The sequence below is a fragment of the Lampris incognitus genome, chromosome 1 (genome assembly GCF_029633865.1).
Source record: "Lampris incognitus isolate fLamInc1 chromosome 1, fLamInc1.hap2, whole genome shotgun sequence".
Lineage (NCBI taxonomy): Eukaryota > Metazoa > Chordata > Actinopteri > Lampriformes > Lampridae > Lampris > Lampris incognitus.
This window is the reverse complement of record NC_079211.1, coordinates 39,390,025-39,416,143: the sequence shown is the minus strand read 5'-3', so window position 1 is coordinate 39,416,143 and position 26,119 is coordinate 39,390,025. Positions and strand designations below refer to the sequence as shown.

General features: G+C 42.7%; 1 protein-coding gene across 2 annotated transcripts in view; it reads right to left on the bottom strand.

The window, feature by feature from the left end:
* The window catches only part of pde6a (phosphodiesterase 6A, cGMP-specific, rod, alpha), a 61,709-nt gene extending 38,370 nt beyond the window's left edge, over nt 1–23,339 (bottom strand). For both annotated transcript variants that reach the window (XM_056286905.1, XM_056286913.1), the window contains exons 1-9: nt 23,011–23,339; nt 21,813–21,954; nt 16,713–16,865; nt 13,682–13,771; nt 11,776–11,916; nt 8,291–8,365; nt 6,803–6,867; nt 5,502–5,568; nt 2,631–2,678 (exon numbers count right to left, since the gene is read on the bottom strand). In XM_056286905.1, coding sequence (XP_056142880.1) covers nt 2,631–2,678; nt 5,502–5,568; nt 6,803–6,867; nt 8,291–8,365; nt 11,776–11,916; nt 13,682–13,771; nt 16,713–16,865; nt 21,813–21,954; nt 23,011–23,339 — 1,110 coding nt within the window. The remainder of the gene's footprint in view (nt 1–2,630; nt 2,679–5,501; nt 5,569–6,802; nt 6,868–8,290; nt 8,366–11,775; nt 11,917–13,681; nt 13,772–16,712; nt 16,866–21,812; nt 21,955–23,010) is intronic.
* Nucleotides 23,340–26,119: the final 2,780 nt, after the last annotated feature.

The following is a 26,119-nucleotide window of genomic DNA, read 5'->3' as shown; positions in this document are numbered from 1 at the left end:
ATGGACCGGGCATGCCGGATGAGTGCCCTGGGGCCCCAGACCACGAGGGGCCCCAAAAGGTCAGGGGTATTGTGTTTGTGTATAGTAGGGATCCCCAATCATACCCTACAAGGGACGTTTGTTCCAACCTTGTGTCGTGATGCAGGGCCCAAGCTAGTCTCTATTGATGCGGGGGGTCCAAGCTACAGTCTCTACTGATGCAGGGCCCTGAGCTACAAAGTCTCTATTGATGCGGGGCCCCAAGCTACAGCCTCTACTGATGCAGGGCCCCGAGCTACAAAGTCTCTATTGATGTTGTAAGCTGCTATTCTCATCTCTGTTTGTTTTGTGATTCAAAATTGTGTTGTACTTTGTAGTCGCCATCCAAATCCCATGCAGATTGGCATAGCATCGACTACCATGTTGGGTATCTGCTTTAGTTTTACATTTAACAATGTTTAGTATTGTTTGCGTAGCCTATCTGACGGGGGGCAATGGACGTGCGTGCCCCGGGGCCCCTGGTGGGTTAATCCGGCTATAGTCATCCCAGGTCGTCCTCTGTGTGGAGTTTGCATGTTCTCCCCGTGTCTGCGGTGGGTTTTCTCCGGGTGCTCCGGTTTCCTCCCACCATCAAAAGAAACATGCATGTTAGGGTTAATACTCCTTCCTGTCTGTGTCCCTGACCAAGGCAATGGGAAAAGAACTGGAGTTGGTCCCCAAGTGCAGCACGAAGGCGGCTAGGATGTGATAATTTGCAGTATATGAATTTCCCCAAGGGGATTTAATAAAAGAAACTTAAAAAAAAATCAGAGCTGGATACTTAAGGGTGAAAACAAAACAATCTTCATATGGCATGTGTACCAGTAGTTTGGCATACACCACCGCCCTGCTATGGCCTCCATCACCATTTAGAATTTCTTAGAAAAATACCATTTTGCTCTCTGGTTAAAATAAATAGCATGAATATTTTTTGTTGTCATCTCCAAATTTGGTTCTGTTGCCATTCAAAATAGAATTGTCTCTGCAGTACAGGTGCATGAAAATGTTAAGTTAAACATATGAGGGAAGACTTCGGTAATGGCTACTACTCTATCAGCTATTGAGTAGAATAAGTTGTATGTCAGTTTTATAGCTCCCAGGAAACAATTCTACTCTGATATAGTAAAAAGAGCAGCGAATAGGAGCATATATATTACCTACTCGAGTGGGACGGTATAGATGGCTCTATCTTTGCAATTGCTCCCAAGTGTACCGCTTCAGAAACACATCAGGCCCAGCTAAATACTAAGTACACCATTTTTTTTCATGCATTAGCATGCATTAGCACAACATGCATCTCTACATTATTATTTTGGTAATGTGAGCTGACTATAAATGGTAATATAAACTATACACAGTTATCTATCTATTTATGTATTTATTTGGATTTTTCCTCTTTTTCTCCCCAATTGTCAATTGTACTTGGCCAATTACCCTGCTCTTCCAAGACATCCTGGTCGCTGCTCCACCCCATCTGCCGATCCGGGGAGGGCTGCAGACTACCACGTCTCCTCCGATATATGTGGAGTCGCCAGCCACTTTTCACCTGACAGTGAGGAGTTTCACCAGGGGGACGTAGCGCATGGGAGGATCGTGCTATTCCCTCTAGTTCCCGCTCCCCCCCAAACAGGCACCCCAACTGACCAGAGGAGGTGTTAGTGCATCGACCAGCACACATACCCACTTCTGGCTTCCCACCCACAGACATGGCCAATTGTGTCTGTAGGGATGCCCGACCAAGTCGGAGGTAACACGGGGGATTCGAACCGGTGATCCCCGTGTTGCCATGCAATGGAATAGACTGCCACACCACCTGGACACCTCCACAGTTATCTATTTACACTCTATTCTATATCTATCTGTCTATCTATTTCTACATCTATCTATTATTTTGTATAGCTATTTACACCATACACTCCTCATTTTGTTACAAAATATGAGGAGTTGACAAATTGTTATGAACAAAGTAGCGCTCTGACCCTTCACTTTTTTACTCTTGATTATTTTTAATGTTGGTGAACTTGGAGTTAAATCCTAATCTACTTTCTCACACTCTTTTTGTCACTCTTGTAAATATCAGCAGTTAGTGCTTAGATTGTAAAATGGAAATAAAAATCATAGGTTCTTCTGGTGAGCTTGCAAAGATGAAGGCTGCTGGTTTGAATCCCAGCATGGCTGGGGAAAAATACTGTGGGGTGGGGACTGAACGTCTACTGTTTTCTCTTTCCTCACAGTCACCAGTCAGGAGTGCTCCGCCCCTAAACTCACTTCTATGGCACTTTTCAGACAGCAGAAGACCCTGATGGTTATACTAGGAGGGTGTGAATGTTTGCACATTTTGTTCTTGTGAAGCAGGATTTAAAAGGATCCCACCTACTCAATCAATTAGCCAAATAATCAAATGGACAAAAAGTTGTAAAAACATAAATTCATAATTAAGTAAAACTGTCCAACTTACAGTCTCTAAAACGTAATAAACGGCAATAAACGCGGATGGGGAACGTGACAGCAACTTGACTGAAATGTTGGGTCTTGGGTTTTTTCCCCCCGGTGGATTATTTCACTGACTGCAATACGTGTAAAGCAATCAGAGGTTTGTAATTAACTCTTACCTGGAATTCAAAGAATTCATCCTCCGCTGTGTTCATTATGTTACAAATCTGTTGAACAAAAGAAGGACAGGAGAGGAATAAGGATGAAATGGAGACGTAGGAAGATAAGAATAAACAAAAGTGGTTTGGTTCGGTTTGGCTTTGGGTAACAAAAGAGATTCACATTTTCAATTTTCCATACGCACTGCTCATCTATACCTTGAGGACACCATATTTGTTTTCAAAACTGTTCCCAGAAGGGAAAGAAAAGATCAGAGCGGGTAAAGAAATAGAAGGGAGATGTAGAAGAAAAGAATTCACACAGTGAGGAAGATTGGTCCTTCCTTGATGGGCTTAGCCTGTTTTATGAAACCCCAAATGCTGTGTTGCCTCTAAAACAAACAAGCAAACAAACAAACAAGCAAAACCCCAGCTGTCATTCTGCATTCTGATATCACGTCTTTTTTTTTCCAACACCTGAAAAGTTGGTCGTTTTAGTAGACACAAGGATTTCCTACAAGCGCCACAAACAAAAAAATGAAGATGAAGAAACGAAAGACAGCAACGGGGGGGTGGGGGGTGCAGAGAAGAAAAATGAGAAGAATCGAAGAAAATGAAAGGATAGGACAAAAGGAGGAGAGATCAGATGGAGGGTGAGAGAAGGATGGATAGGCAGGCGACGGCGGGCTCATTGGTATGGGAGAAGCACAGTGCCATTAATTACAACACCCGCAGATATTACAATTATCCATCATGGCGGCCATGTGAGGCTGTGCACATTTCATTTCCACAACGGTGTGCATCCTGACAACTGTGTAATAAAGTCTAATGGCTTTTTGCACGTCTGACCACCTGCAGCTTACAATAAAGGTGTTTTTTTTGTAATGGAGATGTTTTACATCACACAGGTCTTAAAGGGATGTTCAAAAACTTTCAATGAGAGGCACGTCTTTAGTTTGAATGGTACAATATTGGTGCTGTTTGACTTAAAACCTTCAGAATCAAATTATTCACCTCTGTGATCACCTCTGTCTTTCATTCATTTGTTTATTCAACTTCATTCAATCATTTAAGTTTTACTGGAAACTATCCATCCATCCCTTATCCAAACCACTTATCCTGCTCTCAGGGTCGCGAGGATGCTGGAGCCTATCCCAGCAGTCACTGGGCAGCAGGCGGGGAGACACCCTGGACAGGCCGCCAGTCCATCACAGGGCCCACACATTCACACCTAGGGACAATTTAGTACAGTCGATTCATCTGACCTACATGTCTTTGGACTGGGGGAGGAAACCAGAGCACCCGGAGGAAACCCACGCAAACCCAGGGAGAAAATGCAAACTCCACACAGAGGACGACCCAAGGTTGAACTCAGGACCTTCTTGCTCAAAATACCGCACTAACCATTGCACCACCGTGCCGCCACTGGAAACTAAAGTCAGTAAATTGCCACACTATGAATATGTCTTGGTGGGACACTCAGAACAAAGACACCAAAACACAATACTCCAAAGTAGAAAAGAATATCAATATCATCATCTTATCTAAGCGTTAATTCATTCTACTTCATTCACTCACTCGGCCAACCGGGTGACACAATGGTTAGAGAGATCATCCCATATCCAAAGGCTCACACTTTTAATATCCATAATAGGGTGATGGATGTCATTCAACGGCTGTCAAAGTGTCCTTGAGAAAAATGCATGGCCCTGTCTGCCCTGTCTACCTGCTCTCTCGCTGAGAGTCACGCACGGCAGACAAGATCAGCACCTAAACTTCTAGAAAATTGAATACGATTATCGTTCTTGGATTCATTTGGCCCGATTAAGAAGTCCTTGGGGTTAAATTCTTCGTGGTTATACTTTCAAGCCCTTCTGCGAGAGGGGGGTAAGCTCCCCATCGATGAATGTGATGGGGGTGGTGGGAGGGTGGAAATGATGAAATCTTGCTGCCGAGACTCACAGGGAGCTAGGTAACGTTGATGGTTGTTGAATGTAATTTATTTGACATGAATAAATCCCTACACGGGTTACCTTTGATTGAAGGAAGAGAGGGAAAAAAGGTATATAAATTTTAAGTTAATAGTAGGCGCATGGGCATCGGGGCTGGGGGGGGGGGGGGGCTGCAGCTCCTCCTAGTGGTGGGTGCAGCCCCTCCGCCCCCAGTAGCGGCAGGTGGCTGTGTAACATCTTAGACCCAACAGTATTCCGACCTTTTCCTAACATACAAATGCAAAAAACAAAAACATACCTTTATTTTAAACGGTGGGCTAGAGCTGTGTGGAATGTACATTTTTAATAATAAAGTGAGTAAACACTCCATTCTAAATCTGCTACACACGCACCTTACAAACAAAACAATGACGTCATACTGTAGCGACCGGGGGAGGCGGTTGCTCTAACTGTCAGTGGTTCTGAGCTGGGGGAGCGCAATGGCTGATGGCACTGTTAATGTTAGATTTAAACTTGTGTTTTAATGATGTGGTGTTCATGTTGTGGTTATTCTTGTGTTGTTGTTTTGGGTGGGGGTTCAACTCAGACTAAGTAGGAGACCGTTTACTGACTAACTGACTGTAGGACCATGATTGGGATTGATGTCGCCACTTTGGACATGGGGAGGCGCGGTGTGAATAAAAGAGCACCCCCGGGGTCATGCGGTGTATGGGGCACAGGAGTTGTGATTAAACAGAGATCTCTGCCTCTCGACTCATTCTTCCACGCCAGCTCACCACAATACTTTTCGTTTTAGTTGGCAACCCCCCTACTGAAAACATCTTCCTGCACGCCTGACTACAGTTCCCCTACACAATCACAGCAACAACTGTACATATTTTGAGAGAATTTTTTTTTATCATAAACAAAAGGATGAGGGATATAAATTAAAGCTGCTCACCAGTCCGTTCTCTGCTACATAGGTTGGCAGGCCGCTGGCCAGGGCCCAGTGGTCTGCTGGAGGATTCCTGAGGTAGATAATACATGATCAATATGACATCATCATCATCACCATCTTCATCATCACCACCGACAACAAGAAACAAGCAACAAGGAATCATCAGTACAAGTTTTGTCCCTGATCATCCTTTCTGTCCCCCATTCAACATCACTTGTTGATGACCAGGAAATGACTTGAAGAAGACAAGGAAAGGAGAGTAGGAGGGGAGATGAGGAGTTCAAAGCAGTTTCTTCATGAGAGGATCCGATCCTCTCACATCCGAGATGCAGGGGTATATGACGGAGCAATGGTGAACAAATGTCGAATAACTATCAGTTTTTCTTACTGAAAAGTGAGAAAATGACTCCCCAATTTTAATTTATTTATTTATTTCAATGAGTACTGCAAGAAAGGCTAAGGAGCAGACACCGAAAAGTCACAAAGGACAAGTTTGTGACAAGATCTTGTGCCAGGGAGTGACAGACCTATTTGGCTTCAGATGCAATATCCAATTTGTACTGTTGTCAGGCTCTCTAATTACATACAATATCGCATAGGTCATGTTCAGAGCTGTCACAAAATGTTTGCAGAATAGTGGTGTCCAGGTAGCAAAGCAGTCTATTCCATTGCCTACAAACACAGGACTCGCCGGTTCGAATCCCCGTGTTACCTCCGGCTTGGTCAGGCATCCCTACAGATAAAATTGGCCGTGTCTGTGGGTGGGAAGCCGGATGTGGGTATGTGTCCTGGCCACTGCACTAGCGCCTCCTCTGGTCGGTCCGGGTGCCTGTTCAGGGGGAATGGGGAAGGGGGAACTGGCGAGGGGAATAGCTTGATCCTCCCACACACTATGTTCCCCCTGGCGAAACTCCTCACTGTCAGGTGAAAAGAAACGGCTGGCGACTCCACATGTATCGGAGGTGACGTGGTAGTCTGCAGCCCTCCCCGGATCGGCAGAGGGGGTGGAGTAGTGACATAAAACATAAAATAACTATTCTGTTTTCACCAAATAAATAAAACGAATACGAGGTGCCTTCATATTTAGTAGGGGTATCATTTATTTGATGATTCTTCTGGATAATTTGAATACTCTAAAAAAAAATCTGTCTTTTTTCCCCCCTCTGGTTTTGTCAGGGAGGTAGTATTTACCATGTTGACATCCATCCTTCTGAGGAGAAGTATTACGACATGGCAGCATTCCCCTTGTTACCTTTGGTAGCCACCTGGAAATCACTCAACCAACAGCTGATGTTGTTACTCACGGTATGACTTTGATCTCCTCTTTGCCATGAAGAATGTAGTCAATCACTTTGTAGAAGATAACTTCCTTTAGGAAGAATATGGGGGACAGTTTAGAAAACTATACAGTTCTAGCACATTTAATGTTAAAAACAATGAGCTTAGTAGGCAAATCAAAAAAAAAATCCACCTTAAAACAGTCTGCTTATTTAGCAGTAGTAGTATAAGTAGTAATTGGGACATCAGTAGAAGTGATCGTATTTGGGGTCTGGGGTAGTATAGTATACTATAGTATACTATAGTACAGTATATTATAGTATAGTATAGTATTTGGGGTGTGGACTCGGGGCAAATAAAATAGCTTGCACACCCTAATGAAGACCCAACAGGGAAAGACACACCATCCAATCAATCTACATGACATCTTGTTTTGAGTTTTAGTAAAATGGGCTGTTGAGCCCTCAAACACCATCGTTGCTAGTGTCTCTGTGCTGAAGAGCTCCAGCTGTGGCGCAGTCTTTTTTGTGTATCATTATAGTAACAATAGTTACTATTAAATGATTAACAGTAGTGGCGGTAATAATGCCAATGTTGGCAGTCACAGCACTAGTTGTAGTAGCGATTTTGCCACTAGCAGTAGTAGTTATATGAATAATGACAGAAGGTACAGTAGTAATAGCTGCACTAATAGTAGTAATAATAATGGTTATTATGGTAGCAATGGTCGTAGTAGCAGCAGTAGTAGCAATGGTAGTTGGAGTAGTGATGGTGAAAGTGGTTGTGAACTAGTAAAAGTGACATGATAGTAATATGGTAGTAGTATTATCAGTATTTATAGTTATAGTAGTAGTAATTGCGATTAATTACATTGATTGTAGTTGTAGCATAATTGTTATTAGTGGTACTGATGTGTGATAGTAATAGAAACTTTGGTAACACTTTAGTATGGGGAACGTAGTCACAATTAATTAGGTGCTTATTAGCATGCAAATTAGCAACATATTGGCTCTTAATTGGTCATTATTACGTACTCATTAATGCCTTATTCTGCATGGCCATATTCTACAACCAGTAAGCCATTAACTATGAGTTTTCCCTCTATAACCTCAGAATTATTGCTTATTAGTAGTACCATCTCAATATGCTTTGCTTAGTATGGACTTTATAAGGTGGTAGTACCACAAGAAGAGTTATTCTCCCTTACTAACACTTAATGAATATGGTCTGTTCTTACATAACAAAACACAAAACTACAAGTGTTAATAGTGTTAAATTACTGTAAATTAAGTTTTTGTTACTTAGAATATGTTCCCCATACTAAAGTGCAATCTTGATCATTACTAATTCACTAGTAATTAAGTTTTTTTATGTTCCCTACTAAAGTGTTACCAAAACTTTTAATAGTGAAAGTTGCAGTAATCATAACAGTGTAATAGTTGTAATAGGAATTAATTAGTGATAGTAGGCGTAGTAGTTGTAAAGTGGTATAGTAACAGTTAATAATCTCTCACCCTGCCATCAGGAGTCCTTGGACCTTCGTACGGTGGAACCTCTCCCATCAGAACAGGCCACAGATCAAAGAATTCCTACAAACGCACACAGTAATTGGCTTAAGGGTTGTATTGCATAGCTCACAAATGGTGGCAATTCTATGGTCCCCTTATTGGAAAAGTCTACAATAGTCAGAGATGCGGTCAGGATAGGCAGGGTAGGCTATTAGCAAAAATCAGGAATCAGGAACATTTATTTGTCATTTCATTCCATGAACCTGCGTACATGAAACGAAATATCGTTTCCCCCAGCCCACAGCAGTGCAACAGAAAGACAAAAACACATCCAAACTACAAGAACACATTATTCCAAACTACAAAAAAACTAAAAAAATACATATATCCAACATATTAAAAAAAAAAAGAAAAATTCACTGTCCAAGAGAGCGAACGCCAGGATGACTGTCGGACTGCCGGTCTGCTGCGTCCAGTGGGCCCAGGAACCACGAACCTGCTTGGAGCGGCGCCCGATGAGGAAACACCAAGGACGGTCTGACAGGACGCAGAAGCAGGGCAGGCTAAGCTAACTGCTAGCCCATGCAGAGGAATTTGGGGTCCTTTAAATGAACATGTCTTCCTGTGTGTTGAAAACAGTCACACCATTCAAGACCATAAATGAGCTTTGACGAACAGGAACCTGTCTCATGAACCAGTCTGCACTGAACCTGCAGGATATTGTTCCCTTACGCTCAAGCTGTGAGGGTTTTGGCTTTTCCTCAGAGATCTATAGCACGCAGCCCTAATGGATAGTTCTCCTGCCGAATTCTTGTTTGAAACAGAGATTGACAATGACATTAGGAAAACTGTAAGACTGATTGACACAGAAACATAATATTAGCAGTATCTTATCACTAAGCTAGCATTGGCTAGTACAAAAACATGCTAGGTGCTAAGATTACACGTCCGGATCTTACCTTCGTAATTGTGGATGTAGCTTGTAACGTAAAGTTTGAAGACCTTCTCCTGTTAGGTAACTGACGTATGGCATTCTTCTAGGATAATGCGACTAGCGTCGTTAACCGTGAGTTTGGGTAGATCCGGTGTGGTGTGGGAAGATGGCGGCGCGAATTCACATTTGCGGTGGTCTCACCCAGTACCGTCGATGCAGTGTCTTTGTCCACATCTGCGTCTAAATTTTTGTCTTCGTTTGTTGGCTGGGAGAGCTGGCGCTGGATCTGCTGCCAGAGCTTGGTCTGCTGCGCTGTGGGCCCTGAGGCTGCAGCCTTGCCCGGAGCTGCACCTGAGGTAACACCGAGGGTGTTCTGACAGGAAGCGGGGTAGGCTAAGCTAACTGCTAGCCCATGCAGACCGGCAGTTCAGATAACACCGAGGGCGGTCTGGCGGCGGCCTCACCTGGCGTTGACTGGTGTTTTTGATGTCGTCATGTGGAGTGCGGGGAGGTGTGTCAAGGGTGTCTGGCTGGGCAAGCTGGCGTTGGATCGGCTGGGAGGGCTTGGTCTGCTTCGTCCGCTTGTAACAGGGGCAGGCTAGGCTAACTGCTAGCCCATGCAGACCGGCGGTTCCGACAGTCATTCTGGCTGGCGTTTGTTCCCTTGGACAGTGATGATTTTTTTTTTTGGTTTGGATATGTGTTAGTTTGAATATGTGTGTTCTTCTAGTTCTTGAATGTGTTTTTGTCTGTTTGTTGCACTGCTGTGGGAAACGGCATTTCGTTTCATTTCATGTGCGCAAGTACATGAGGTGAAATGACAGTGTTCCTGATACCTCACTGACGAGACCGAGTGAAAAACGCCATTGCTTCGCTGTTGTTGCCAATTGTCCGTATCACTTCCGGCATTTACGGGCTCACATGACACCGCAATCACAACTAAAACAATTTTCACGGCTTTCGTTTGAAGAAAAGCATCAAATGTTAAGCGGCAGGAGACCAACGTTTGACCTACAGGAGTGCCACCTTCAAAATCAGAATCGGATTTATTGGCCGTGTAAATTTGCACACAGATGGAATTTTGACTCCAGTTTCATGGCTCTCACATTGTACTTAACATAGAATAACAACACAACAATCTTCAGATATAGACACAAGGACTGACTATAGACAGGCAGGTTGCAAGTTAAGTGGAATCCATGTATTCAAAATGTGCAGACTATTGTGCATAAGCCTAATTGTTTTGAAGTTTTCGGTCTCTCTCTCCCCTCTCTCGCTAGAGCTGTAGCGCTCTCTTTTTCCCCACCTGTCTCTCATACACAAACAATGCACTGTGCAGTGTTATATGAGATGTAGCCTATTGGGAGAGTGTAGTAATGGAGGACTGTTATGGAGAAATTGTTGAAGTTTGTTAATGGTATTTTATGATCTTGATTTCGAATGACTCCCTTAGAATGTGTTGTGCACTTTCCTGCTGACACATAGGAAATACTCATTGGTGTGTAAAGCCCGGTCTTCTCCTGCCTACCTGGCCCTAGATCTCACAGCACATTACTGACAATGGCCTTGTACCAAATACTGTCTGGGACCTGACAACCCACCCACCTGACTCCTTTGGGGAGAGTACAATCTTGTGATTTCTGTACAAAACGCACAATTCCCAGAGAATAGGAGCTCAAAGCCTCTGTTCAATGTACTTCTACTCTTTAGCAAAGTTTGTTTTATTCATGAAATCCAGCCTTGTTACCAGACAGCCATCTGGGGAGGCAGACAGCATTTGTTTGCTCTCCAATAGCAGGTGTTTGGAATCAAACGACAGGTGCTTGAAATTAGGTGGTGGTCACAGACAGTGAGTACTACTTATGGCAGTGTGTTGATGATCAGAAAAGCATGGCCATGCCGGAAAGCTTGACAGCGCCCACTGATCAATAAAATTTCCACTATTCATTTGGTGTATGAGCACAGATGGTAAAAATACTTGAGAAAAACAGAATAGAAGAAAAAGAAGCTACATGAAATGAAAATACAGACATCTCTACCTCAAGGATTGAAAGGAAAGATGTTAACAAGGAAGCGAATGGTACAAAACAGCAAAATGTTCACAATAGATGTAATGAAGCACACATTTAGCCCAAATATGCTCCTGTGTCATTAAGGATGACTTTGTATCCTACCGCTGATTTATATCTAAAGTCTGCTTCTAAGCATCCATGTTTTGATTCAAATGTTTAATAGTTTTTTAAGCAAACATTTGATTCTCATTTGAAAAAAAAATAATCATGAGAATCAGATGTAGTTCCATTAGATGCTTAGACAAAATGAAAGAATGTTAACAGAAATTACTTGCGGGAAGACATTCAGAAAAAAAAGAAAAAATGTGTTTCCGCTGCTCTTAATCACACTATCTCTTCTTTGAAACATTAATAATTTAGCCTAAAACCAATGGGAATCCAACCCCACCACCAATAATTTCGCAATACTTGACACCTTTTACATTTCTTATGTGAAAAGGCAAACTAGCTTGTTAGAAAGGCATCTGCTGTAAATGGCTACCAACCTTGGTTTTGGTCATATCCAGAAGGCCCACAGAGTAGCGGTCACAGTTGAGGAAAGCTCGGACTGTGTACAGCGCCTTGTGGAACTGTCTCTCTATGTCTGTCAGCTCCTCAAACACCTTGCTGGCAGACCACAGCAGCACCTGCAAAAAAATGATAATACATTAGAATACAGTAGAGCACAACTGAAAGGAACACAACACAACATGAGACGACACAGTACATCACAACACGACAGGCAGGGCACCATGCAACAGAACAGTGCAGTATGGACTCAAAGTTAAGACTACTTTCATTTTCATTGATTATCAGTCTCAATTTAATAATGATGCCTCTATATGACCGACATAATCAAATGAGACCATCAGCAAGCAGGTTAGACATTGCCCTCTCTACTAATACTTTTGGCTGCTCCCCTTAGGGGTTGCCACAGCGGGTCATCCATTTCCATCTCTTCCTGTGTTCTGCATCTTCCTCTGTCACACCAGCCACCTGCATGTCCTCCCTCACCACACCCATAAACCTCCTCTTTGGCCTTCCTCTTTTCCTCTCCCCAAGCCATCTCAGTCTTGCCTCTCTTGCTTTGTCTCCAAACCGTCCAACCCGAGTTGTCCCTCTAATATGTTCATTCCTAATCCTGTCCTTCTTTGTCACTCCCAATGAAAATCTTAGCATCTTCAACTCTGCCACCTCCAGCTCCGCCTCCTGTCTTTTCGTCAGTGCCATCGTCTCCAAACCATATAACATAGCTGGTCTCACAACAATCTTGTAAACCTCCCCTTTAACTCTTGCTGGTACCCTTCTGTCGCAAGTCACTCCTGACACTCTTCTCCACCCACGCTACCCTGCCTGCACTCTGTTCTTCACCACTCTTCCACACTCTCTGTTACTTTGAACAGTTGACCCCAAGTATTTAAACTCATATGCCTTCGTCACCTCTACTCCTTGCATCCTCACCATTCCGTTAGGTTAGACATTGCTCTATAACTATTCCAAATGCTATTCTCCAGGTCAGGTTACCCACAAAATCTAACAAAATGGTTTCCGGCACACAGATGATATACAATCAGAGATATGTTCCCTCATCACTGTACATCTTGCAGGTAGCTGTTTTTTTTTCTACATCTCTTGCTCCTCTCTTCCAAACAAATGCACAAGCTACCAGAAGATGAATGTATATTTTTACAGCAAGAGGCAATGCTGATATGAAATGAGGCTGTTCTTCAGCAAAACATTATAGTTTTTGTCCACAAAATGAACAAAAGTCCCAAACTCCTCGTAGCATCTTTAAAGAGGGGAACACAGGGGCCTCCCAAACTGTCCTTGATTGGTTTGTTTGGCAGCTAATGAAAGATCTAGATGGTGGAAGACTGAGCATTTGTTTGATTTTCAAAACCAATTTCATTATTGGCTGTTTTGATTTTGATGAATGAGATTAGGAACATTACTAGGGACCGATCTCTCCATCCAGGGAGCTGTGTCATTGTTTTGCAGAGATAAACATCTCAATGGCTTGCCATGGAAAGAGCCCCCTTTTTGTCCTAGATGCCAGTGTTGGTCAGTGCACACAGACTAGTGTAGAAAGGTGGGCAAATTTAAAGGTATTACTCCTAAAATTGTACCCGCAAGTTTAAGATTCATTATCTTTTAGATATTGAAGACAAGTAGATGAGTTGATTCCAATTCAACACAATATCGACTTGATGCTAGCAGAGTCTTACAGCCTAGATTTGATTTGATTTTCTCGAAATATTTTAAGAAAATTATTACATCAAGTAGTAGGGAACAAACGACCAGCTCACCATCTCAATATCATCGACCGCTGCTCTAAGTTGAATGAGACCTTAACTGTCGTAACAACACCCACTTGTTTAGGAGAGTTTTTAAAGGGCTGCTCCTGGGTTTTACCTGTCCTCTCCTGGTCTCACAGTTGTGGAGGTAGCTCAGGTGGAAGACCCTCAGAACCAAGTTGGCAAAGTTGAAGTACTTGTTTAGGGTCTAGAAGAACAAGACAGGCACACTTTAGCACTCCAGTTTTGTCGGTTTGCAACTTTATTTGCTATGATAGGAACAATGCCTGGTAACAGGAGAAATAATTCAATAGAAACAGGAAATGATACTGCTGCACACACTTATATGACATAAAACCCAGCTGTTAAAGAGTCCAAGGAGATTCAAATCCATCCACCCATCCGTCCATCCACCGTCTATACCTGCTTAATCAAATACAGTGTCACCAGGAACTGAAACCTATCGCAGCATACATTTTGGCAGGGAGACACCTTGGACAGGTTGTCATTCAAAGCAAGGCCCAAAAATACAATTACTCAAATGCTACATACACCTATGGGCAATTTAGAGTCTACATTTCAAGTAACATATGCGTGTCTTGTTACTTGACAGTGGTAGGGAACCAAAGTGTGCAGAGAAAACATGCACTGTGCACTTGTAGCTTTAGGCAAGTTAAACTAATTGGTCCATTTGTTAGATTGGATATTTGTTCATGTTGCATCCTACACTGATCAGACAGGGAATGGCATACTGTCAGTGCGGCACCACCCGGGGCAGTTGGGATGATGTGTCTTGCCCAAGGGCCACAACAGCTGCCTCTGGGATACAAGCAAACCTCTGATTGTCAGCCCCGGCATAACCAGGAACGCTGCACTCAACCTGGGATGTGAACCAATGACACTCTAGTTCCTGACTTGCTTCTCTTCCTGCTAAGTGATTGGCATCACAAGAATGAAAATGGAGCCTGTGATGGAATGTTTAGAGACTTGTAAGCAATGGTAAGAAGAGTTACACTGCCATGTTGAGTAGTTTATACCAAAATACAGTATCATTATTGTCTCCATCCTGGCTTCCTGATATACACAAGGAAATGCTTGATTCATGTGTGATGCTGATGCCCTTTTTCTATATATTTATGTTATATCTCCTTTGAGAGTTGATCAGCCTCCTGCAGCAAAATTTGTGACAAAACATTTTCACACAGCCCTCTCTTCACTGAAAAATATCCCCTTCAGCCATCAGTGCTGAAAAAGATCAGTCCATGAATCAATAATTTTAAGAGGCACTGGCTTTGCATGGCTATGTATCGGTGTACTGTGACTTTACAACACATCAGTAGAGATAACCGTTGCTACAAGCCAAAGCAAAGCAACACTGACAAAGTAGTAATGCATGATGGATGACTTCTTGGAGGGCCTACTACTTCATACCAGCTGGGCAGAATGGAGTGGAAAAGAAGATTCAATGGAGCACAGAACAACATTGGTTTATATATATATGTGTGTGTGTGTGTGTGTGTGTGTGTGTGTATATGTATGTATGTGTATGTATGTGTGTGTATGTATATGTATGTATATATATGTATGTGTGTGTGTGTGAGTGTGTGTGTGTATATATATATATATATATATATATATATATATAAAGTATATTTATTTATTTATTTTAATCAGCTATACTGTAAAGATGTTTGGGGTTTTAGGTTTTATTGTCTAATGATTTGGAATTGGGCACTGGACCACACAATTTCCTAGGTTTTGCTGGCTCACTGCCATCTTAAGCAAAGCAAACTGAGCCAAGATTTACTCTCTTGCTACTACACACATTACTTATAAGTGTTGGAGATAACTAGCATCTTAGTGTGAATGTTGTATCACATCTGAATCTCACAGCTGACTGTAGGAACAATACGGAGAGGAATGGCTGGAAGATTTTGCACGTGATAATGACATTTTGTATCAAGACTTTGCTTTAGGAATAAGTAACAAATACTGCAATTTTGAATCTTGGATTTCTCTTGGTTAGCGAAGATGAAGAAGAAGAAGAAGAAAAAAAAAAAAGAACAAGAACAAGAACAAGAAGGGAAAATTTACTTTAAAAACATTAATCCCCGTGGGGAAATTCATCCTCTGCATTTGACCCATCCTGGCTGTGAAGAAACCACTTTATTGTTGTCATTGTATTCTCACAACAAATTCATCCTCTGCATTTAACCCATCCTATTGCATAGGAGCAGTGGGCAGCTGCACCAACCGGGGACCAACTCCAGTTCTTCTATCCATTGCCTTGGTCAGGGGCACAGACAGGAAAGAGTGTTAACCCTAACATGCATGTCTTTTTGATGGTGGGAGGAAACCAGAGCACCTGGAGGAAACCCACGCAGACATGCGGACATGCAAAGTCCACACAGAAAGGACCTGGAACGGCCTGGGGTTTGAGCCCAGGACCTTCTTGCTGTGAGGGAACAGTGCTGACCACTGGGCCACCATACCGCCCCCATGCCTACGTGATTTACCACGAGTAGAACTATATGTACATATTAAAACTTGCTTTCCAGGTGGAGAAAATATAGTTTTGAGGAGAAAAGTAATCAAGTACTGTAAAGACAAGCCAAGGCAAATAATGGAAATGTTATTAAAATTGGCGGGACACCTGGGGTTGTTCTTTGCGTCATGCTACAGTGAGCAATATTTTGAAAAGTTTTTACAAAAAAATAATTGAATTCAAGGATGTGGTTTGTCCTCTTGAAAAGACAGCCGAGGCATGCTTTTATTTGCAGAAGTTTAAAAAAAAAGTTTTAGCAGTTACATAAAAAGTGTGGCGCATAACTGTTGCCCTTGGTTATGACAAATGCATTTGCATTTGGTCTTTGTCTTAAAATGCAGCTGTTGCTGAAGTCGGATAGGATTTAAATAAGTTTTGCAGTTGAAGTATATCGAATTGATTTGGAACTATTCAAAATAGCAGCTGCTGAGTCCAGCTTAACTTAACTGAGCTGAATTGCAGGGATTCAAGTTGAACTGAGTTAGACTCAACTGAAATGAATTAGATTTGATTTGGTTAGAATCAAGCCAACATGACTTCAGCTGAAATCTTAGAAAGTCATGGCGAGTAAAGCCGGCGGGTGGACACAAAAAATTGACGTCACCTCCTCGTCTTTGGCGTCAAAGTGCGGTCCATCCACTTTGTTGATGGCCATCATCACAGCCACCATGTCTTTACCGTTCATGATAGGGATGGCGAGGAGGTTCCTGGTCTCATACTCTGTCAGGGTGTCCACAAAGTCACTGTAATAAGGGCTCTGTAGACAGGAAAACAGGACAGAGTGGGAAACACAAACATATTATATGGAAAGATGGACTGAGAGAGAGAGAGAGATGGAGAGACATCAAAGTTAATTTAGTGACATCATTATCTATTTCTTGTCTAATTCTTATTTTTCAGCTATTTGTTCATCATTGTTGGTGTTAAACAAGCAGGCCCTTTTTTTGTTTGGTTTTCTTTTTTGGATTTTCCCCCGTTTTTCTCCCCAATTGTATCCAGTCAATTACCCCATTCTTCCGAGCCATCCCAGTCACTGCTCCACCCCCTCTGCTGATCCAGGGAGGGCTGCAGACTACCACATGCTGCCTCTGATACATATGGAGTCGCCAGCCGCTTCTTTTCACCTGACAGTGAGGAGTTTTGCCAGGGTGACGTAGCAGCATGTGGGAGGATCACGCTATCCGCCCCGAATAGGCGCCCCGACCGACCAGAGGAGGCAATAGTGCATCGACCAGGACATATACCCACATCCGGCTTCCCACCCGCAGACACAGACAATTGTGTCTGTAGGGACGCCTGACCAGGTAGCACGGGGATTTGAACCGGCGATCCACGTATTGGTAGGTGACGGAATAGTTCGCTACACTACCTGGACGCCCCAAACAAGTGGGCCTTTTGACAGGAAAAAAAAAACATCAGTTTGATTCTCAGACAAAATAATTAAAAGGACTACAGTGTATTCTAATGCAAATGTCTGTTTTCTAACCAAACATAAATGAGATCATCCATTAGTAAAAGCTAACAGCTGAAAATAGGAAAGGATTATTTTTTTCTCCCCATGAGGACGGAAGGAATTGGAGCAGTACTTAAGCAATCATGCCCTAAATGTTATAACAATGCTGTGCAGCTTCTTGACTGTGCACAATTTTATGTTTTCCTTCGCCGTCAGGCTGAAATGAGAGAATCGGATTCAGATCTGCAGCCATTTCAACCGCAACCTTTAATAACTAATAAACAAACAATTTCCAGTAGTCTGTGAAGTCTGCCAGTGTCTTTATTGCCAGACCTTTGACCTCATAAATCCAAGGAAAGGTGATGACCCTGCTGGTCCGCCTCAGCAGAGACAGTGGCTTAACCTCCGTCTGGGAGCTCCGCACTTAAGAGGGATTGGCTTGAGATGTGGCAACGGAAACACAACAATTTTTTTCTTATTGCATGTTATGTGTTATAATAAAAGTCCCCATCCTCCTACAGCTGGGTTGAGCTGAGAGGATGGAGGTATATGGCCAGAAACTTCACATAGGACAGAGAATTTCCCTCTCTGTCACAGGATTAAAATGCACCATCCTCAGCAAATAGAGCGTTTATAGAGCTGTAACATTTTTCATTGCTGGCTAGTGTCAAACTACCCTCATACCCTACTTATTAATGAAAGGTTAAAATCAATATGAATCAAGAGGGCAGATAATTACAAAAACCCTTTTCAGATGTGCTTAAAAATGTCACAAAATACCAGCATGGATTTATCACTTTCTTTCCATACCACCGTGCACATAAACTAAAACCGTGGATTTTAACAGCACCTCTGGTGCAGTTGCAGTGCACCACATAATAAACAACAGAGTGCAACAGAATAGATTAAAGGTGCGTTTGTTTTGCTGAGTCTGACAAAATGGCTCAGGGCCTGTGTGACCTCTAGGAGTAATCCGGGATCGCTCTAATTCAGGACAGATTAACCGGCTTCATCTGCCCCCCTCTTGCTCTCTCTCTCTCTCTCTCTCTCTCTCTCTCTCTCTCTCTCTCTCTCTCTCTCTCTCTCTCTCTCTCTCTCTCTCTATCTCTCTCTCTCTCTCTCTCACACACACACACACACATACACCATCTCGCTCACTTTCTCTGCTGGCCTGTCTTCTAACCATATGTCTCTTCTAATTATAACCAGAATTATTGTATGTGTACTATAAACTATTGTAAATTGTAACCTGTATTTCTCATAAGATCTAATTCAAAAGCAATTTAAATGTAAACGCTCCTGTCTCTCAACAGAACAGAACCTGATGTAGACAGACAGACAGACAGATGGACAGACATAAATGAAGCAGTAGTCTATAGTATCTCGATTTCTACACTACACTTCAGGAGAGGTGGGGGTTGGGGGCTTGTCGGGTGGATAGACAGAGAGAGGGTGGGAAGAGGAGAGGTGTAATCTTGACAAAAACTAATCCCCATATTCCACTACAGGAATACAAATTGACTGGCCGGCTGACTCACTGGCGACCTAACTGGGTGCCTGCTGCAGCGAGCTGACTGCCTGGCAAGTTAAATTGGCTGAACGGCTGACTGACTGTTTGCACTCTGATGGAATCCGAGGGCTGGAGGCTCCATCCTTCTCCCAAGATAATGTTTCCACTCATCTCTGCACAAGTCTGCGTTAGCATATGCATTAGCATCATAAAGGCAACCAATTATAAGGCAACATTAGCTGCTCCTTCCCTGAGACTGAAGAGTCATAACTGCGGGCTTTGATATCAGCCCTGTTGCCACATTTCCATTCTGCTTTCATGTATTTGTGGGAGGCTGCGGCGTAACCAAGGTTTTGTAAAGCATGATGATTTTTGTTCTGTGGTGGCTCAGACTTATGGCAAAACAGACCGTGCTGGCAGCAAGCGAGTAGATAAAACCCAAACAGACACAATCAACTTGGAACCACTTTGCTTGCACATCAGCAGCTCAGCTCTCTAATCTCCCCCGAAAGTAAGCGATTGAACTGATACCAAAGAAGGATGGCATCTAATCCAGCAGCTATTTAGAGTGGGTTGTTTCCTTATTGCATGTCTTGTTTGTTGCAAGTGAATGATGTTCTCAGATCAGCATAGGCTAACCCTAAACCTGACCCTGACCCTGACCCTAACTCTAACCCTGACCCTATTTCTAACATTATTGTGATTGGAAAAATGATATGACAACCAAGCAACATCATGTCCCAACACAGGGATCACCAGTTTGAATCTCTGTGTTGCCTCGGCTTGGTCGGGTGCAACATGGGGATCACCGGTTCGAATCTCCATGTTGCCTCCGGCTTGGTCAGGCGTCCCTGGCATCTAATCCAGCAGCTATTTAGCGTGGGTTGTTCCCTTATTGCATGTCTTGTTTGTTGCAAGTGAATGATGTTCTCAGATCAGCATAGGCTAACCCTAAACCTGACCCTGACCCTGACCCTGACCGTAACCCTGACCCTATTTCTAACATTATTGTGATTGGAAAAATGATATGACAACCAAGCAACATCATGTCCCAACACAGGGATCACCAGTTTGAATCTCTGTGTTGCCTCGGCTTGGTCGAGTGCAACATGGGGATCACCGGTTCGAATCTCCATGTTGCCTACGGCTTGGTCGGGCGTCCCTGGCATCTAATCCAGCAGCTATTTAGCGTGGGTTGTTTCCTTATTGCATGTCTTGTTTGTTGCATGTTCTCAGATCAGCATAGGCTAACCCTAAACCTGACCCTGACCCTAACCCTGACCGTAACCCTGACCCTGACCCTATTTCTAACATTATTGTGATTGGAAAAATGATATGACAACCAAGCAACATCATGTCCCAACACAGGGATCACCAGTTTGAATCTCTGTGTTGCCTCGGCTTGGTCGGGTGCAACATGGGGATCACCGGTTCCTATCTCCATGTTGCCTCCGGCTTGGTTGGGCGTCCCTGCGGACACAATTGGCCGTGTCTGCGGGTGGGAAACTGGATGTGGGTATGTGTCCTGGTCACTATAGTAGCGCCTCCTCTGGTCGGTCGGGGCACCTGTTTGGGGGGGAGACTGGGGGGAATATTGTGATCCTCCCATGCGCTACATCCCCCTGGCGAAACTCCTCACTGTCGGGTGAAGCGGCTGGTGACTCCACATGTATCGGAGGAGGCATGTGGTAGTCTGCAGCCCTCCCTTGATCGGCAGAGGGGGTGGAGCAGTGACCGGGACAGCTCGGAAGAGTGGGGCAATCGGTCGGATACAACTGGGGAGAAAAAGGACCCCCCCCCCAAAAAAAGGGGACATCTTGTCAAACACTGATCTGAGAGCATCTCTCACTTGCAGTCGCAGAAACCAAGAGAACCGTTCTTCATTACCCACAAATACCAAAATAATTGTTTATGCTGATGTGGGTAGTGAAAGCAAATGGCCAAACACTGCAGTGCTACAAATTTACAGAGTTGGTGGAAATAAGCTTGCCAATCATTTTCAAATGTCAAAGGTATTGGCGCTAATAGGATTGGGCTGGCTTTGGGTAGGAGTTAATGACAGATACATCATGGTGTTACGTCGCTCTCTAATGGTCAGACATGGGTATTTCCTGACAGTAATCTTTCTCCTCTACCTGGACTTGCAATGTTTTCTCGATAAACAATTTGTATGTGAATAGTATTAACAGAATGAAATTACAAATTCAGAGGCAGTTAAATATGAATAAGCTGAGTTTCCGATTCCATTTTATAGTAAAAGTAAAGCCGACCTGAGCGTGCCTCAGAGCTGAGTGAACAACAAAGATGTTTACTATCCCATTTGACTAACATCACTCTTTGGGTATAATGAAATGACTCAGAGCTGTAGGACACATGGTACTGATGCTGACACTGCAAGGGGGTTACAGGTTGGGGTATCTAGTATTCCCTACATAGTTCAATGGATACAGCGTGGCACTAACACCACTTAACTGCAAAGTGTGTATGCCCCCTATTGTAAGGCAGGCTTGTTAAGGACACCCAATTATAGGCTATGACTATCTTTTTTGTTTATCAGATAGATTATTGTAAAATGGGCGCTTTTACATGTTCGAGGAAGAGCAACACACCAGGACACCTGATTGTGCAGCCTTCTTGGATAGAGGCCTTGGTGGTAGTTAAGATCCTGTTGTGGGCAGGGACACACACACACACACACACACACACACACACACACACGCACAGAAGTTATGTCTGCCTACCTCGGCCACATTAGGAACATTGACCATCTTCTTGGTGGTGGCGACGTGTCCTACGATGCCTATGTCCAGTGGATACACAATCTCACTGTCCGGGGGCACAAGGCAGTCATCCAATGAGGCATCTTTATGGACATTAAATAACCTGGACAAGAGTTTAAAAGGGAAGAAAGAAATGAGGTAAAAGAGATGGTTTTCCAAAGTTAAGTATTGAGCATTTCCTTCTTCTTTGTTTTTCTTTGTTACATTTGAGGCCTTTAGCTGGTTATCCAAGGACAGAGTTCAGTGAGTTCAATGCCTTGCTCAAGGGTACTTAAAAAGCTACATGGCTTTTCACACACTGGGTGTTTCAGAAATTGAACGCTTGACCCCTGACTTTGTAGTTAAAGGGAGAGAGTCTGGGATTACTCAGACAGCCTGTCATCCAGAGTGAAACAAGTCATTAGCAGCACGTAGAGGATGGGGCTTTTCATGCCTTATAGCATCAATAGGCACTTAATATGCTCTTTAATATGAGGGTCATCTCATTATATTCATAATCAGCGAATGAATTATCAAATTACACTGAAACAGACCAAACAGAATGTCTCTAAGCTTCATGGGTGCCTTTGAGAGGCAAAGCAACAAAAAAGGGGGGGCGGGGCAAAATTTGACCCCTAACACTGAACAGCTGACTGATATGACATTTTGGAAAGTGTTTAAAACTGATTTAGGACTTCTTTTGAAGTGGTCTTTAAAGCGTTTTACTTCCATTATGTTACTGCTATGACCTTTTTTCCAATGCATAGTAACAAGAATTTGATGTTTAAATAGGCACTATCAAGTTGCCCTTGAGCAAGGCACATCACCCAAAATCCACTATGATGGAACTGTTGAGCTGCCAAAAGTAAAATATTGTGGTTCCATTGTGAAGGTTCCAGTTAAGAAGGAAGAAAGAATGATAACTGGATAGATAGATAGATAGATAGATAGATAGATAGATAGATAGATAGATAGATAGATAGATAGATAGATAGATAGATAGATAGATAGATAGATAGATAGATACATACATACATGCATACATACATACATACATATATAGACAGACGGGTACAGACAGGCAGATGGTTACAGAGAGATGGACATAAAACACAAACAGTTTAAAGGAATAAAAGAAAGCATCAGAGAAATACACAAGTAAAGTCCCAGCCCCACCAACCTGGTTGCCAGTTCGGCCACACCATTCCTCTGGCGGTACATGAAAAGGCTCATCCGGTCAGCTCTAATCATGAAGCTGAGGTGTCTCATCAGGTTGAACACAGACTTCTCCATCTGCAGATTGTCTTGGATGTCCCGCACCAGGTCGAACATGATCTCGCTCTCCTCCACTGTCGTCAGGGTATGATACTGGCTAACGTCCACGGCTGTCTTCCGCCCACCATCCAGCAGTTCTGCGATGACCTTGGGACGGAAGTTGGTGTCATAATACTGCTTGGCAAAGTCCGGGTTTGCATCCAGGAACTGCTCAGCAGCTGCTGCATCCACCATGGCTGCTGACAGGTGGGAAGGATGGGGGGGGGGTTGAGGGGGGTTAGGAAAAAGATAGTTGGTCATGCTGGTGTCCAAAAATTTACTGGCCCTGAGTCTCTAAAACCAGTAAATGAGAGATGCATTTCATCCCTTGAAATTTACTGGTGACATATCTTAGATTGAAGCAAATGCCTTACTGCTTGAAAGGGGGTGCTCAAAGGCCTATGGTGCAAGACCGGTTGGCAAATCTGACATTACAAGTATCGATTTCAAAGATGTACGTGCCCTGGTATATTTTTTCATATCAGTATCCGTATATATTTTTTAAAGCTTCACTCTGTTGCATGACGATATGCTTGATATTAGATATCTTGATATAACTATACTCCCACTTTTGGAGTCGCTTGTGATGTACACCAGTACAACTAAACTTGACAGCCAATTTACAGCCACTCCGTTGCAAGCTTAACAACAAGGCTACATTCCACAGAAGAATGGTAAAGAGAGCAGGAGAGACCCGGAATCTCATATCTAAATATATATATATATATATATATATATATATATATATATATATACACTACCGTTCAAAAGTTTGGGATCACCCAAACAATTTCGTGTTTTCCATGAAAAGTCACACTTATTCACCACCATATGTTGTGAAATGAATAGAAAATAGAGTCAAGACATTGACAAGGTTAGAAATAATGATTTGTATTTGAAATAAGATTTTTTTTACATCAAACTTTGCTTTCGTCAAAGAATCCTCCATTTGCAGCAATTACAGCATTGCAGACCTTTGGCATTCTAGCTGTTAATTTGTTGAGGTAATCTGGAGAAATTGCACCCCACGCTTCCAGAAGCAGCTCCCACAAGTTGGATTGGTTGGATGGGCACTTCTTTGAGCAGATTGAGTTTCTGGAGCATCACATTTGTGGGGTCAATTAAACGCTCAAAATGGCCAGAAAAAGAGAACTTTCATCTGAAACTCGACAGTCTATTCTTGTTCTTAGAAATGAAGGCTATTCCATGCGAGAAATTGCTAAGAAATTGAAGATTTCTTACACCGGTGTGTACTACTCCCTTCAGAGGACAGCACAAACAGGCTCTAACAGGTACTATTTAATGAAGATGCCAGTTGGGGACCTGTGAGGCGTCTGTTTCTCAAACTAGAGACTCTAATGTACTTATCTTCTTGCTCAGTTGTGCAACGCGGCCTCCCACTTCTTTTTCTACTCTGGTTAGAGCCTGTTTGTGCTGTCCTCTGAAGGGAGTAGTACACACCGGTGTAGGAAATCTTCAATTTCTTAGCAATTTCTCGCATGGAATAGCCTTCATTTCTAAGAACAAGAATAGACTGTCGAGTTTCAGATGAAAGTTCTCTTTTTCTGGCCATATTGAGCGTTTAATTGACCCCACAAATGTGATGCTCCAGAAACTCAATCTGCTCAAAGAAGTGCCCATCCAACCAATCCAACTTGTGGGAGCTGCTTCTGGAAGCGTGGGGTGCAATTTCTCCAGATTACCTCAACAAATTAACAGCTAGAATGCCAAAGGTCTGCAATGCTGTAATTGCTGCAAATGGAGGATTCTTTGACGAAAGCAAAGTTTGATGTAAAAAAAATCTTATTTCAAATACAAATCATTATTTCTAACCTTGTCAATGTCTTGACTCTATTTTCTATTCATTTCACAACATATGGTGGTGAATAAGTGTGACTTTTCATGGAAAACACAAAATTGTTTGGGTGATCCCAAACTTTTGAACGGTAGTGTATATATATATATATATATATATATATATATATATATATATATATATATATATATGTGTGTGTGTGTGTGTGTGTGTGTGTGCGTGTGTGTGTGTGTGTTAGTAGTTCATTTTCAAATTATTATTTATACATTTTTTTGGGGAAAAAAAAATAAAACAAAAACTTCATCGCTTACTCTCTTTAAAATACAGAAGATTCAGTCTGTAAAAACGTTATGAATTTGCCAGCCAGTGATTTACCTCCAATATAATACCTTTGAACTGAACATAAATCATTTACATTTACATTCATCATTTTTGTCTGAGCTGCTGATATTTTTTCTAAGAAATAGATATCTCACATGGGATTGAAACTCCGTCATGTGCGGAAAATATGTAGCAGACCTACCTGCTAAAGTGGTTGTATTGTCTCCAACAAAGTATATAATCCCTCTGTCCTGTTAGCCAACTGTGCAGGTGGATGAGAAAAGAAAAAGGATTACTAGGACGGTTTTAAATGGTCATGTGTGGACATAAGCCGGCATCCAATTACCACATTGAGATTATGATACCTCCCGATGTTGCCATAGAATCGATACACCTGACCCCCCCCTCCCACACTCTCTCACTACGTCACTCTATCACTATCATGTTTGGACTAACTTGCGGTCTGCTAGAAATGAATATGTAGGGCTATTTGTCAGCTTATTTACACATTTAACAGTCAAGTATTGGATGACGTTAACATATCGCCTAAGATATGTAATTTTAAAAGAGTTGATCAGTTGATTTTGAGAGGCAGTTTAAGACATCTATCTTAAATATGGATTTTGTTAAGTTATTTCAGCCTAGTTTGTAACTGGGGGTCCAATCCCTGAGTTGTGCCCACCCAGTAGTGTCTCATGTGTTTCGCCCTCTAGTGACGAACCAGACAACCGCAAGTCAGTCCGTCCGCCACAGACTCGCAGATAAGGATGACGAGCGAGGACAGTAGTCCTAGGATGGGGTTAAAAGTAGGGGGTCAAGGCACAGGTTTCAAAATACC